The 16,855-nt window shown below is 38.7% G+C and overlaps 1 protein-coding gene across 1 annotated transcript in view; it reads right to left on the reverse strand.

Annotated features, from left to right (window-relative positions):
* tmcc3 (transmembrane and coiled-coil domain family 3) overlaps positions 1–16,855 on the reverse strand; it is a 55,661-nt gene that overhangs the window by 11,223 nt on the left and 27,583 nt on the right. The window contains exon 2 of the mRNA XM_051931324.1: positions 7,026–7,948. Within this exon, the coding sequence (XP_051787284.1) occupies positions 7,026–7,948 (923 nt within the window). The remainder of the gene's footprint in view (positions 1–7,025; positions 7,949–16,855) is intronic.

Raw genomic sequence — 16,855 nt, forward strand, 5'->3', positions numbered from 1 at the left:
AGTGTGAAAGCACATTTGATTACTGATTAATAAATTAACATTTTGCTAATCAATTTTTAATAATTACAGTAATGCTGGACTTTACTGCCTTTAAATAAAATGCTCAACATGTTATAGTAAATATAAATTTAGGGCGGAGTGGTGGCTCTGAGGCTAAGGATCTGTGCTGGTATCCAGAAGGTTGCCGGTTCGAATCCCTGTCACTGCCAAAAGAGATCCTACTCTGCTGGGCCCTTGAGCAAGACCCTCACCTCAACCTGTAATTGCTCCAGGGGCGCTGTGCAATGGCTGACCCTGCGCTCTGACCCCAAGGGGTATGCGAAAACTAACAAATTCCTAATACGAGAAATTGTATAAGGCGAAATAAAGAACAAAAAAAAAATACATGTATGTTGCAAATTATGTATAAACAGCAAGCTGTTTTATGCATTTAGTTAATGAATATTAGGACTATGTTAAATAATTCCAGGTAGTGTGCAGCAATTTGATTAAAAAATCATCATTTTGCAGAACCGCCTGCACAAAATAAAACTTGTGTGCAAGCTAGTATTATCAGGATCTAACTGGTATGGACCATAAAAGTCAGTATTATTTGCCAACTAATGAATCCCAGCAAATTCATCATTCACATACTTTCTGACAATAACTGGATTTTGGGAGTTTATAGCTAGGGTTTCTTTTGTGTGACATTCATATATTCTCCAGAATTTCCATTGAAGTTTCCAACAATATTGCAAGATGACCTAGCTTCCAGTCTAAGGCAAGCCCATTCCCCATGCACAGTGCTCTCTGAGCCCCCACAACCCTGACCAGATCAAAAAGGAAATTAAAAATGGAAGAGCATATATTCCTATAAAATACCTAAATGGCAAGATGTATCAAACTGGAAGGAAAGCTGGGATGAAAGGTGAGAGAAATGACAGTGTGTGGGAGGTGAGGGGTGAAATGAAGCTCCTGATTGAAAAAATGATTGTTTAGTAAGGCCCAGTGGAGTCTTAAAGATTTATTTTGATCATTTCACATTGTGTACTCTTGAAATACACCTATGAATGTGAAATACAAGGAAGGAACATGCTTTCTGTACTTTACATATTGTTTAAATTAAATTTTTGAATTGTTTATAATGACTGCTGAAGCCACTTTTACCCAATGATGTAAAACAAATTGCTGTTCTGATCCAAATTAATACTAAAATTCTGAATAATGGTATGTGGGGAGTGGGCAGCACGGTGGTGCAGTGGTAGCGCTGCTCCCTCGCAGTTAGTAGACCCGGGTTTGCTTCCCGGGTCCTCCCTGCGTGGAGTTTGTATGTTCTCCCCGTGTCTGCGTGGGTTTCCTCTGGGTGCTCCGGTTTCCTCCCACAGTCCAAAGACATGCATGTTAGGTGCATTGGTGATTCTAAATTGTCCCTAGTGTGTGTTTGGTGGGTGTGTGTGTGAGCGCCCTGCGGTGAGCTGGCACCCTGCCCGGGGTTTGTTTCCTGACTTGCGCCCTTTGTTGGCTGGGATTGGCTCTAGCAGACCCCCGTGACCCTGTAGTTAGGATATCATGCGTTGGATAATGGATGGATGGTATGTGGGGATATTAGATAATTGAATTATATATGAGCCAGTCATCTCAATTAGTCTCCAAACTAGCAACTAACTACTGTACTTTTACCATCTGTTATTGTCTAAAGGAAAAAGAAACTGTTGCACTACACATCTGCTTATCAAAAACAGAGAATATGCTTCTCACTATGTTCTGTATCTTTTGCAGCATATTTCCTGCAGAAACAAAGATAACCTATGAGCATTCCTCACACATGTTAAAACACACACACACAAGAAACTGAGATCATTCATTCGCATACAATGCTGCCTTTACAAGTAGTATTGAATAACAAGATATCATCCTAAACCAGAGTCAAAATATTTAGCTTGTTTAATCCGTTTCACCCCACTGGTTTTCTACAGAAGATTCCTGTGGAGTTTATGTGCATAGTATTAAGGGATCACAGTTTGTCAATGACTGTTGTAATGACTAATAGGGTCTGAGAAGCAAAAAAACAGGTTTTACTGACTTATTTTCAGCTCTTGGATTCAAACAGCTTCAGGACTATATACTGTATGTATGTATGGGTGCATAAAATTGGTTCCCCAAAAAAAACTAAATTAAAAAAATATAAATTATTTTTTTTACTTTTGGCTACAGTAGCAGTGTGTTTTTGAGTCTAAGCTGCAGCAACAGTTACATTAAAGAGAACGCCATGTTATTATCCACTTTTTCTGGGCATCAGGGGCACAGATGGACTGTCAACTTTCAGTATAGTATAGAAACAATGTTTTAGCTGAACCAAGAGTTCACAACAAAATCGACTGAAAAATTCAAGAATGGCCACACAAGTATCACAGATGAAAAACAACTCGCCCATCCATGTCCACAACTTTAAATAAGGTACTAAATTTAAAGAAACTAACTTCTTCTCTTTTATACTTGTGTTGGCCATCAAGCACCTATTTGAATAGCATCTTGTGAAAGAGGGGGGGTAAAGATGAATATTATACAAGATATTTATTTTAACTATTTTTTCTCATTCTCATAAATCTCTGAAGCAGCCTAATTAGAGCAGGAAAAGTTTCTTGTGATGAAGAAATAAAAACAACTCAAATTATCATTTTCTCTTTTATATAAATTGATTAAAATGTCTCAAGGAAACTGTTTAAGATTAATAAAAAGAAACAACACAAGAAAACAACTGCTTAAGAGACCATTAATATTTACATTGTGACTGTGATAATAATATTTTAATGGCAACTGGGTACATTTATTCCAGCTTGTCATTAATTAATTTAAACCTCATTGCACCAACACATGTTTGGACTTAAAGAAGTTCAGATTTTCCTTAACTGTATGAATTCAATCCAACATTAATTCAAAACAATTTTGAAATCTGTTCTGATTTTGTATTTCTCCACCAAACTTCTGTTTCCAAGTAATCTAACATGCATGCAGAAACTGTCATTGATTCACCAAGCTACTAGCAATGTATCACTTTTAGGCATTAGATTCCCAAATGTATGTTAGACAAAAAAAACATATCTACTGTGATAAACATATAAAAAAAGACTTCACACTGCAGCTAAAAGTGACTCAATTCAATTTTTTTCACTGATACAGTATATAACAATATTCCAAACGTTTTAGATGTGTTAGAAACAAAAAGCAATACTGAATCACAACATTTCAGATCAAATTTAGACAACCATTATGTGTGCTACTAAGTCTAACACAGTGGTATGTGACCTGTGTATGAACACATGAATCTGTATGTGAGATTTCTGTACTCTTTTAGGACCCCCACCCCCAATGGGACGGCACGCCAAAGCACACCTGCCGCATCTATACAGGACTGCATGTCTGTTGCCGTGGAAATGACGAGCCAATGGAGATGTCGCTATACACGCCTGTCACCAATGGGTGTTGCAAGGGACATTATAAATGCAGGGAACAGTATAACTTGGCCACTGACCTGGCCCCGACTATGCTCATTTGCTGTGTCTGTGTATAGGAGATAATGAATAAATAACCATGTTGTTCCTGTTTCAAGTTGAATAAAGCTGGTTTTGCTAAAGTACTGAGACGCAGTCTCATGTTTTGGGTGTAAGACAGTGACGAATGTGTCACAATATTTACATGCCCCAAATGATTTACGTCACTGTTTTGCTAACAGATGTAAACAATAAGCACTCAAACATATCCCATGACATTCTAAGAGTGTCAAACCACTGCTTTTCATCAAAATCCTACACATTTCACACCACTCTTTTGACCATAGGTTTCAATCAATATGCACTTCAAAGCAATAGCTCTGGTCTTTATTTTACTTCAATCCCTTACTATCATGAGCTAACAAATTTAAACTTCTAAAATTTTTAACAAAACATTCCAAAAATAATGAAACAAAAAACTCTCATTTACTGGTTAAAAACAAAAAACAAAAGCAATGAAGACTTCAGAACTCTAAAAAGCAAGCCATTTAAATTAAGGGAAAAAGAGCTCTGTTCCTATAGCTGCAGAAATTGCTCACTAATTAAAAAAATTGACTGGACTAAAAACCTGCCTCCAGCACAGCCCTCCAAGATTTGATTTTGACTCTCTGGAATTATTGTACAGTACTTTAGGTCATATTAAGGCATTGCGAAAGACTTTCTAGCTGACATGAAGCTTCCAGGGTCATGGGTACCACTGTGGTAAAGGTCCTACAACATACCAACATGAGACTACAAGACCTCTAGACAAACAACCAGGGGTGTCAGAGCAGAAGAAGTGAGGCACCCTCCAAAAGATATAAGCAATTCTCCTTAAAGATGCTCAAGTGCAGTCAACTCACTAGGCTGCAGGAGTACTAAACCTCATTAGTCAAGGGAAATAAACAGAGAGGGAGGGAGAAACTGAGAGTCCATGGGGATTGCAACAGTCCATGAGACTTCCTGGTAAACAGATGAATGCAAATGTTGTGTACAAAGAGGAACTGAGTCCTAGTTGTGAGGAGAGAGGCTATGGAAAACAAGTGGGGCTACAGAAACAACTGGCACTAATACAAGGAGCTCTAACTTGGTGTCCCTGTAGTGAAATAAGAGCTGATCCTAACAGCAAAGGTGGCATGGCCAGGAGTTACTCAAGGAGAAGGAGAAGAAGCCCTTCTAGGCTTATTCGGGTGATTTTACAGTTACCAGAGAGAAATCTGCTTATTTTAGGATGCTTCATCTCAGCTTACACATGCGTGGTTCAAACCAGTACGTTCAAACACATTATTTTAAGCAATGATTAAAACAGACTTTTGAGAGCTTTGAGCAGTCTTTAACCACTAAATTGTAAATGAAAATTCTGACCTTATCGAAGAGGAATATCAATATGGTAATTTCTTTGATCTTCACTGTGATTTAGTGCATTCAGCCATCTGCTTATTTTCCTCTGGCTTGGGATCAGAAGCTTTTTTTTCTGTAGTTGCCTTCCATTGGAAAGGGAACATGGACTCTCTCTTTCAATATGTTAACATTCAGAAATACAACAGTGTTAAATGTATGAATGGATACAAGTATCACATAACATAGCAGAACATTCTCAAATCCTATTCAGGATCACAGGGAGGACCAAACCCACTCTGGCTACTGCTCAGTGTAAAGCAGTAAACAGTTGTGGACAGGCCACACTTGCACTCTTCCACTCCCAAAATCACAGTTAATCTAGCCTGTGTATCTTTGATGGTGTGGGAGGAAAACAGTAGTCTAGGGAGGAGCATGCAAACTCCACATGGACAATGACCTTGAGCCCAGGATTTGATTTGTGGTCAAATACATACTGAACAAAATTTCTTTAGTAGTATGCAGCAGAAAAAATAGACAAAAGTGATAAAACTAAAAACTAAGACTATTAGTTCTTAACTTTTAAATAGGTTACTCACAAATGTAAAAGACATGTCCATTTTTATTCTGAAAAAAACCCGAAGGGCATTCCTTCCATCCTAAGTAAACACAAATGCTTAAATCCAAGTTTTAGAAGTTCTGTCTACATACTCCTTCCTTGTGGCTGTTACTTGGTGGTCTTTCACAATGGCAAAAGAAAAAAAAAAGTTGTTGAACTTTCTAATGTCCTAGGTGTAATGAGAACAGAAATAACAACACGTTTCACGGGCAACAAGAATTAATGTATAATTATTCATTTTAACAAAAATCAGAAGTGGTGTTTGAAATAGCTGACTTATGCATGTTTTCATGCAAGTTAATTCTCTACAAATATGATTTCACTGCCATTAGTATAACTGGTGATGCAACTGCTTCTCAAAAAACTAAAAGACAACAAAGTACTGATCAATTATTATTTTTTGTTTTGCAGTGAATTTGCTGGGTTCATCAGTGACCTTTACCAAATATTGTCTTGAGGATTCATTGTGAGGCCAGCTTAGAAAAACATTTTTTTCCCTAGCACTCTTGTGATGTTTTACGAGGCCAGAGCTGTAGCAAGTTAATACTGGCTGGGACTGGCTGGCTGCAGCTGGTACTGTATATAGGGAAACAATTCTTCTTACAGTATGAACTTAATAAGATCTCTTTCACCAGTATGCTAAAAATTAGCAGAAAGCTTGTGAATACATTTAAATACAAAACAAGAATGCAAAAAGAAATTGGAAATATGTCTGTGTATTCATGTCCTAAAGGTAATATCTTTTTTTTATAGACTTGTATGTGACCTATGTGTAATACGTGATCCTACTCTTTAATTACATTAACTAGAGTGCTTAGCAGTTGATCAAACAGTACGGAGTAAAGAATCCATGTGCTTTAGTGTTGAGTTTATGTGGTAGCAGCAGCAGCAGCTGTCAGTGAGCAAAGGTGCTAAAGGGTTGAGAGAGGGAAAAAAAAACAAAAAAAAAAAAACTACTTTTCGGTTTGAGAGAGGCAAGGTACTGTTACGGAATCTGTGGGGGCCAGGCCTCAGTGAATTCATGCCTTCTGCTCCAGATGCCACTGTCTGCTGTTAATTTTATCTCACGAAGGCACAGTGGCATAGTGATTAATACTAATGCCTTACAGCTCAGGTCACATTTTTGGCCATGAGCAGTCCAGCAAAGTTGGTAGATGCTTCCCCAGCCCTCAGAGATACTTCAAAAACCACTGCACCACTGCTTCCATCTCCACTGACTTCAAGGCATTTCGCCAAGTTCAGAGAAGTTCCCAAACATTTCAGTCATTTCATCGAACTTGAGGTGAAGTGAATTCAGTTGAGTTTGCTCATCACTAGTAACGACATTATGTTCTGTGGGTATCTGCACTAGTGGTCCCTATAACGTATTTGTGCCCCATCCACTCCCCACCCTATAGCCACAAAACTGGATTAAGCAGTCTCAAGAAATGGATAGATGGATTTCAATGACATGTACACTTATTTAAATGTATAATGTTAATGATGAGTATTCCTCAAACTCAATTTGCAAATTTAAGTTTAAACATACATATAAATGAATTGATAGGTATAAAAAATACCTGTATCTCTCTTCTTGCAACGTCTGTGTAATAAAGCCATAGTCCCTCTTAAACTGAACCTTCAGTGTCTCAATATCTTCTGCTAATTGTCCCTGCATTTCTTTGATATCTCTCAATTCAGCAAAAATCACAGAAAACTTCTCCTGCTTCTCTATTACATTCCCATCTCCAATAATGAAAGTTGGGTTCCCATTACTGTCGGCGGAAGCAGAACTCCCACTTGAACACTCATCGTCACTTGGATATTTTGGCTTTGCAACAATAGTAGCACTTCCACTTAAGGCGCGGTTTCCTGTTTCAGTGTGAAATGGATCTAGAGAATTCTTCATATTTGCAATATTATCAGCACTGCCAAATTTATTACGGATCAAGTTAGCAAATTCTTTTGGCTTGTTGAAAAAAAAAGGAGGTGTCAGAGTCACTCCAGGGCCACTTGTTTTAATCTTCTCTACACTGCCCTGTATCACATTTCCTGTCCGTGTGGCATTGCTGCCATCCTTTACATTCGACTGAACATCCTTGAGATTATCCTTGGAAGAATCTTTGTAATTTTTGGAGGGCAAGCTTTGTTCCGTCTCTTTCAGTTTTTTATGGTACTGTTCTAACTTTTTCTGCAATTGAGCAATAGTTTGGGCAGACTTTTGATTCTTTTTTTCAAATACTTGTTTGATTCGGGCAGCCTGCTGCTTATCTGCATTGTTAACAAGCTTTAGGTATTCTGCCACATTTTCGTCACGTGCCGTCTGCTCAATTTTTATCTGCTCTGTGACTTTGAGAATTTTCTGATGGAGGTTATCATTTGTAAGTTTCCCTTTGTAGAAGCCCAAAATGCCATCAGTTACATCCACATTCAGATTGGTGTCTGAGCCACCTCTTCGAATTGGGACAGGTATGGTAAGGGTGGTGATATCATTTCGATCAGCCTGAAACAAAAGGAAAAAAAAGAGAAACTGATCTTTTGTTAAGCTAAACATGTTTAGTAATGGCTCTAAAATGTTTTTGTATAATTTCATGAATTTATTTTTGGTTCACCAAAAGTGTTCACATTAAGCTTTAATAGGAGAGTATCACAAGGCATCTTTCCAGACTCCTATTACTGGCAGAGAATTTCAAAACATCAAAAGATCAGTTTTTTTTTTCAAAGAAAGAATTAAAAAGGGCAAACACAAATCATTAAACACAACATAAATCAAATCCCATTTACACCCAGGGGCTAACCAAACTGGCTCTTGCCCTATCTGCCTGCTGGGGTGGCTTCCTTATCTTCCAAATTATAAAAGGCAAATTTTCTTGAGCCAGTTAATGTTTACACTGGCATCTAATGCTCCCCAGATAACATGCAACCCAGAAGAAAAAAAGTTAAGGAATTCCTAAACAGCAGGATTTCACTATATTTAATGGAACCTCTCTACTTTCAGCTGTTGGTCTAGAGCAGTGGTCCCCAACCTTTTTGACAGCAAGGACCACTTTATTAGATGCAAATTTTTCCACGGACCGGTCGGTGGGGGCAGTTTTATACACAATTTACATAACATTTCTATTATTATTAAGCAGTTCGCATACGTTTGCAACCCGAGATTTTTCTTCTTTTTTTGCATATAACAAAGACATATGCTTTGCATTTGCCATTCCAACAGACTGCACAGCACAAACATTAACACTGTTATCGTTTTTTTCGTGTCTGCCGTTTCTATAGGAGGGTGACAATGAGTTAAATTCCAATGGATGTTTTTCAGATGTTGACAAGCAATAAGCAAAAGGTATCACTGAAAACCACAGAAAACAAAAACATCAAAAAAAAAAACAGTACGAGGAAAGTTCAAAGAAAGAATTTTTTTTTACAATGTTTCTGTTTGGGGATCGTTGTGTAGCCTAAATGTGTACAACTGAGCTGCGGCCACAGAGATTCATTCAAGCATTTCAAGGTCACCTCGTTGTAATGAAAGCATCTGCTGAATGTACTTCGTAGTAACAAGATTTCTATAGTCTCGTGTCATATGGGGAAACTGTCGGGACCGTAAAAATACTTTGTTGTAATACTCTCTCCTCTCTCTGGGCCGCTGCAAAGCCCCGCCCACCAAGCATTCTGAAAAGTCTGAGTGAGTCTCCGTTGCCGGCAGTTCTCTCGCGGCCCGGCTGTCAGACGGCTGCGGCCCGGTAGTGGGTCGCGGACCGGTGGTTGGGGACCCCTGGTCTAGAGGAGTCCTCAGTATTCCAGACCCTTAACCCTAATTAGGTTGTAGTCTGAAGTATAAGTTGCAAAGTGATAGGTTATATCACCCGCTGGTTGGTCTCCGACTACCTACCTTCACATATAAATGTGCTCCCTAGGTTTCTAAAATGTACTGTAGTGTTCTGTAATATTATGCTATATACAGTATACTACATACAGTCTCTGTATTTTTGTGAATTTTGACTATAGGTATTATTGGCCAACATAAAAGTGAGATTGAAGTTTGTCTTAGTCAGAGTACTTATGCTTAAGTTTCATTCTGCTTGTGGTGTCAGGAATGTCCCTTTGTGGATATCTTGCCACTTGAAACATTACCACATGGACCTTACTTGATTTCATATTTGGTATAAAACAGTGTTATTTTGAGTCAGTCTTACGTTTTAATCCTCTTAATACAATTCAGGGTTGTAGGAGTCTGGTATCTATCCCAGTTGTACTGGGTGCAAGGTAGAAAAGGTAGAAAACAGCTTCAGCCTTGGCACCAGTTGATCACATGGCCTTCGAAAACTATCACAAAAGACCAATTTGGAATTAACCTAATTAGCAGATTTTTTTTAGGAAATTTGTGAGGCAACAACTACCAACAGGAAAATCCACATAGACATAAAGAGAAATATGTAAGCTCCACACAAACAGGCTGCAGAATTCGAACACAGGGTGCAGGATCATTCAGGTGTTAATGCTACCTACTGCATCTTTGTGCTGTCTCACCGGTTTGTTTCACTTATTTACTTTTAACCTTTGGATCCCCCTCCTTCATACATACCCATTTTATGTGTCAATCAATACACTATATCTTGTGTTAACCATGTACAGTGTTGTAAGCTAATGCAAAAAGGAAAATAATCCTTTTGCTCTCAAATACACCAATAGACATCAGTACGGGTTAACACTGGACCAAGGTGAAGATTTTAGGATGATATGACATCTTGAACTTTATTAATCTTGAAAACATCCATTAAATAAATAAAAATGACTTGAAAGCACATTGACTGCAAAGTTAGGTTATGACAAAACATTGGAATTATAAACCAAATGTTATAAGGCACCCAAATGATGCCAGGATTAACTGCACTGGGGATTGTTTGAAATACAGTACATTGCACTTGTACTGCTGGGATAAATTGCTTTTATACTGCAGGGGTATAACTGTATAGGTATGGTAAAGTGCAAATGTAGCTTAGTTAAGAACTGTTTAAACTAAATAATTAGGGAGAACAGGGAATGTAGGGCAGGACACATTTAACAAGTTAAAAGATTGTAGAAAGAAGTATTTGATAAAAAGAAGAACTTATGTTTAGCATATTTAACATTCGTTGAACATTTTCTTAAAAAAAAAATCTGAGAATTACAAGAGCAGTAATTTTGTCAAAATACCAATAAGAAGAAAGGAGTAAGAAGTCTGTTTTGATATTATAATTCTCCAATAATCCAAACACTTTAAATTACAGAGGTAATTGAATTATTAGGATTCAATGATCATAGAATATGTTTCACAGGCATTTGGCAAAGAAAATCCCCCTAAAAGTAAAAAGAATATTAACAATTTACTATCAACAAGCTAAACTTATAAAGAAAGACACTTCGATAAAGTTTTCGTTTTTGACACAGTTGAGGAGGAGGAATAGGACAGTTTTAAAAAATATGTAATACAATACAAAATGGCAATCACCTCACTGTTTAGTTTGTGTAGTCAAGTATTGAGTCAAGTTTGGATCCTACTACATAACCATCTGTGAGCTTTTGGAGACATTCTTGGACCTTTCAGACCAAACACTAAAGTGACTATAATATTTGTGGGTTACTTTTTTATTGTGTTTTTTTTTTTAAAAAAAAAAGTCCCAGCCTCTTTCACATGGTAGCAGATGCAGTAGTTTATTAATATCCACACTAGCACTTACATTCACTTCTGCCATGTTGTCAATTGCCTTGTTTCTTTTCAACAAATGGCCATTCAAAGTACACTTAGTAATAGCACTACAATGAATTTCTTCTAACCACTGTCACACACATGCGCTTGGGAGGCAGTCAAAGGGCTCAAATAAGCGTGTTGGCAAACCGAATGGAGGGTTGGCAGTGAGCACTAATGTCTCTTCTTCTCTTCCCACAGACCTTCAGAAAGGAAAACCACCTGACTGCACCACTTCCACCTTTCCTGTCCTCCCGCTATAAAACCAGTCAACAGCCACAAGTTGAGCAGTCAGTTCACATTCTGTATAGGCTAAGTCTGAAGATACTATTCTTTTTTGTTTGTTCAAGCATATTATTCTTTGACCTGCACTACAATATACAGGGTGTATCCCCAACTCTTTTTTGTGGTGTTTGTGTCTTCTTACAACACTTACCTGCACTTGAGGCTTTTGATAAGACTATTAAGGTGCATTTGTAGGTATTCCAGTTGGACAATTTAGATTTAATCATTATAATCTTTATGAAAAATGCATCAAAGTACATAGCATTGTAAAGTAATCATTTTGCATTTACAGGAAAAAAATGAGTACTTTGTAATAAGAGACATCTCCAGCTAACACCTTATATACAGTGTTATTGCAATATTCCTCCTACTACTGTAAGCAAATAAACTGAAATATAAAAATAGTAATACATTATGCTCCCATATCATTTTTGCACTAGGCCTGAACAAAGACATTAAATGATGCTTGCCAGATGGGTTTTACTTAACAGCATGGCAAAAGCAAGCACCATATAATGTAGGTATTTGTTCACTCCCTCATGTAATTCATTTTCTTTTTTAGACCTTATAGTAAACTAACTTTGTATACAACTTATGACTTTGGAAATGTAAATTAATTTAGTAATAAATACATATTGTCCGAGAAATAGGTGCAAAAGTTAATCTGACACTATGTCATTTAGTGATAAAACAAGAATGGCACTGAGACAAAATGTGCATTATTCTGAAGATATTACAAATCAGTTTTGGGCAGTATGAAAATGAGAAGTAATTTAGGTCAAGAAGATTAAGAGTATTAACATACAGATGGCGAGGTCTTTTATAAGCATGGTAAATCATTTCCTAAAAATAATAATGTGTTTTGCTGAATGGACTAAGCACGGACTATGAAATATTACCGTTTTGTTTTCAATTTGAATTTGACATATAATTTATGAAATCATTTAAAAATGGCATAAAACACATACATACACTATAGTATATAGAAAATTTTCAGTAAGAGGAATACAGTAAAAAATGCAGTGTTGTTGACTGTAGTGAATAACTGACCATTCTCTAATTTCCTTGTATGGATTGGTACAGGTTGCATGTTAAGTGATTTGATATTTAATGGTTGTTAGTAGGCCTACTGCTGTTGTTATAAACGATGCAGTCTGTTGCATAATGTTGTTGTACAATAAATTGAAATGAAACATAAAAAACTGTACAGTATACAAAATATGTAACATTCATCACTTTTACATTTTTAAAAGAATTTTTTTCATTGTTTCTTTGTAAAATGTTTTGTGATGCTGCTCTCTGTGAAAAACACTCTATAATATAATCAATAACAGAATTAGAAGAAAGAAATAAAAATGAAAAGAAAGTAAATATAAAATGTGTACTGAATATTCCCTCACAAAGCTTAGCCATTTAATTCAGAAGTTGTAGCATTTATCCAAAATGCATGCCAGAATCAACATCCTTGTTTCCATTGAATTAAGATGCATTGCTCCAGTGTATCTCTGTTACAGTCTGCAACATAGAAATATGGCCACAGGGGAAAAAACACTTTAGGGTATAATAATACTAAAGCAATTAATATTACCATGTTCTCTTTAAAACCATTCATACAACTAACAGATACACAAACGGTATTCACTCACAAAAAGGAAAGTTGACCTAGAATGCTTTCTTTGCCCAAAAACCTATAGGTGGTATAAACAGGGTTTAAAGTTAAGAGTTTAGGAAACAAACAGAAAACAGGAAAAGGACTCTGAAAGTATTCTTCCTAATTAACAGAACGTGAATGTTTATATGTTGACTTAAATCTTATACAACAGGCTTTGTAAACAACAGGGAGAGTTCTGATATTTACATTTCAGGCTTTTAAAGGTCTATTTTTGGCTACAAATAATTTAACTGTGAAAATACATTTTACTGTTCATTTTGTAAAGGAGAATGCCCCTCACTTTATGGAATGGTTCACAACCCTTAGTTTCTGAAAGAAATCAAAATAAAGAAGCAGGGTTGGGGGTTGATTTGTTTCAAACTTTTTTTTTTTTGTAAAACTTGAGTTATTTGTATGGAATGCTATTTAATTGTAATAAAATCAATAAAATCAAAAAAAAAAAAAGAAAGAAAATAAAGAACCCACATAAGTAATAATCCTGGATGAATAAGGCCTTGATTGAGGTCAATATAAATACAACATAAAAAGTCACCATGTCGCTCGCCACAACCGTCTGATAGAACATCTGGAGCATCTTATTGCAGATGTTGAAGGACGCCAGCCTTCTAAGGAAGTATAACCGGCTCTGTCCTTTCTTACACAGAGCATCAGTATTGGCAGTCCAGTCTAATTTATCATCCAGCTGCACTCCCAGGTATTTATAAGTCTGCACCTTCTGCACACAGTCACCTCTGATGATCACGGGGTCCATGAGGGGTCTGGGCCTCCTAAAATCCACCACCAGCTCCTTGGTTTTGCTGGTGTTCAGGTATAGGTGGTTTGAGTCGCACCATTTAACAAAGTCCTTGATTAGGTCCCTATACTCCTCCTCCTGCCCACTCCTGATGCAGCCCACAACAGCAGTGTCATCAGCGAACTTTTGCATGTGGCAGGACTCCGAGTTGTATTGGAAGTCCGATGTATATAGGCTGAACAGGACCGGAGAAAGTACAGTCCCCTGTTGCGCTCCTGTGTTGCTGACCACAATGTCAGACGTGCAGTTCCCGAGACGCACATAATGAGGTCTGTCTTTAAGATAGTCCACGATCCATGCCACCAGGTATGAATCTACTCCCATCTCTGTCAGCTTGTCCCTAAGGAGCAGAGGTTGGATTGTGTTGAAGGCGCTAGAGAAGTCTAGAAACATAATTCTTACAGCACCACTGTCTCTGGATCGGTGTAGCATATAGATGATGGCATCCTCCGCTCCCACGTTCTCCTGATATGCGAACTGCAGAGGGTCGAGGGCATGTTGAACCTGTGGCCTCAGGTGGTGAAGCAGCAGCCTCTCCATGGTCTTCATCACATGTGACGTCAGAGCAACAGGCCGGAAGTCATTCAGCTCACTAGGACGTGATACCTTTGGGACTGGGGTGATGCAAGATGTTTTCCAAAGCCTCGGAATTCTCTCCTGTTCCAGGCTCAGGCTGAAGATGCGCTGTAATGGACCCCCCAGCTCTGATGCACAGACCTTCAGCAGTCACGGCGATACTCCATCTGGACCCGCTGCTTTGCTGGCACAAAGTCTCCTCAGCTGTCTGCTCACCTGCACTGTTGTAATTGTGGGTGGGGATGTCTCTCCTATGCTGGTATCAGCAGAAGGATGGGTGAAGGGTGCAGTACTTCGAGGTGGAAGTGAGAGTGGGTTAGGGTGGTCAAACCTGTTAAAGAAGTTGCTCATTTGGTTTGCTCTCTTCACGTCTCTCTCGATGGTGGCACCCCGCTTCGAGCTGCAGCCAGTGATGATCTTCATCCCATCCCACACTTCATGCTGTTATTCTGCAACTTCTGCTCCAGGTTTCTCCTGTACTGCTCCTTCGCCGCCCTGAGCTGGACTCGGAGTTCCTTCTGCACGCGCTTGAGCTCATGCTGATCACCGCCTTTAAAAGCCCTTTTCTTCTGGTTCAAAAGGCCCTTGATGTCACTTGTAATCCATGGCTTGTTGTTAGCATAGCAGCGTACAGTTCTTACTGGAACTACAATATCCATACAGAAGTTGATGTAGTCAGTAGTGCAGTCAACAACCTCCTCAATGTTCTCACTATGTGATCCCTGCAGGATATCCCAGTCTGTAGTTCCAAAGCATTCTCTCAGAGCCTTCTCTGCCTCAGGGGACCACTTCCTGAATGAGCATGTGGTTGTAGGTAGGACCCTCACTCTTGGTTTGTAGTGAGGCTGAAGCAGAACCAGGTTATGATCTGCTTTCCCAAGCGCAGGCAGCGGGGTGGCGCTGTATGCGTCTTTAACATTTGCATACAGTAAGTCAATAGTCTTATTTCCCCGGGTGTTACAGTCCACATACTGGTAGAAGGCAGGCAATGTTTTGCCCAGCATCACATGGTTAAAATCTCCAGCGATTAGCACAAGCACCTCAGGGTACTGCGTTTGTAACTTTGCAGCAGCAGAATGGATGATGTCACTCGCTGACTCCACGTCCACCCGAGGAGGGATGTAAACAATAACAACAATGACGTTTCCAAACTCTCTGGGCAAGTAATAGGGACGCAAACTTACGGCCAACAGTTCGATGTACCTGCAGCAAGTGGAGATTTTAACGTTAACATGTCCAGCGTTACACCACTGTGTATTGACATAGAGAGCTAGACCTCCACTAGCTAGGCTTCCCGCATGTACTTGCATCTCTGTCTGCTCTAACTGTGCTAAACCCGGGTAGCTCCACGTTAGCATCTGGGATGGTGGTAGTTAGCCACGTTTCGCAAAAACACAACAAACTGCATTCTCTGTAGGTTCTGACATTTTTCACCAGCGCAGCCAGTTCGTCGATCTGATTTGATATTGAGTTCACATGGTATTGAGTTTACTATGGTTATTCTTAAATGGTTGATTTTACCCTTTGTACTACAAACATTTTTCCATCCATCCATTATCTTACCCGCTATATCCTAACTACAGGGTCATGGGGGTCTGCTGGAGCCAATCCCAGCCAACACAGGGTGCAAGGCAGGAAACAAACCCCAGGCAGGGGGCGCGCACACACACACACACCAAGCACACACTAGGGACAATTTAGAATTGCCAATGCACCTAACTTGCATGTCTTTGGACTGTGGGAGGAAACCGGAGTACCCGGAGGAAACCCACACAGATACGGGGAGAACATGCAAACTCCACACAGGGAGGACCTGGGAAGCGAACCCGGGTCTCCTAACTGCGAGGCAGCAGCACTACCCACTGCACCACCGTGCCGCCTCAAACTTTTTTCCAACACTCAAAAATTTATTTGCCTTAATTCAAAAAAATACATTACTTCTTGGTACCCTGAAACATTGCCCCCGTGTTTTTTTTTTCTCATTTAGGTACAAGTGGAAAGACGCAGCAAGGATGTTGTAACCAGTCCTGAAAGAGAAATATATATGCAGATTCATCCAGACAATTTCCAACTTAAGTTGTGTAGGCACATTTTGACTGATGACTTTTATGTAAAAATTCAGCATGAGGCACTCTACTAAAGGAATGCCCACCATCAATCCAATTCTTTTCTAATGCACAAAGGGGGGAAAGATAATAAATACATCTTATTTTCATCTTGGAGTATACAGCTCCTTTCATTAGAATGCAAACATTATGAGGATATCAAACTGGACAAATAACAAATAGATGGACATTATCTGTAAATTAAGAAAACAAAATGTGAAGCACGCTTCTGGTCAATAATCATTTTGCAGGTCCAG

The sequence above is a fragment of the Erpetoichthys calabaricus genome, chromosome 1, assembly GCF_900747795.2.
Source record: "Erpetoichthys calabaricus chromosome 1, fErpCal1.3, whole genome shotgun sequence".
Classification (NCBI taxonomy): Eukaryota; Metazoa; Chordata; class Cladistia; order Polypteriformes; family Polypteridae; genus Erpetoichthys; species Erpetoichthys calabaricus.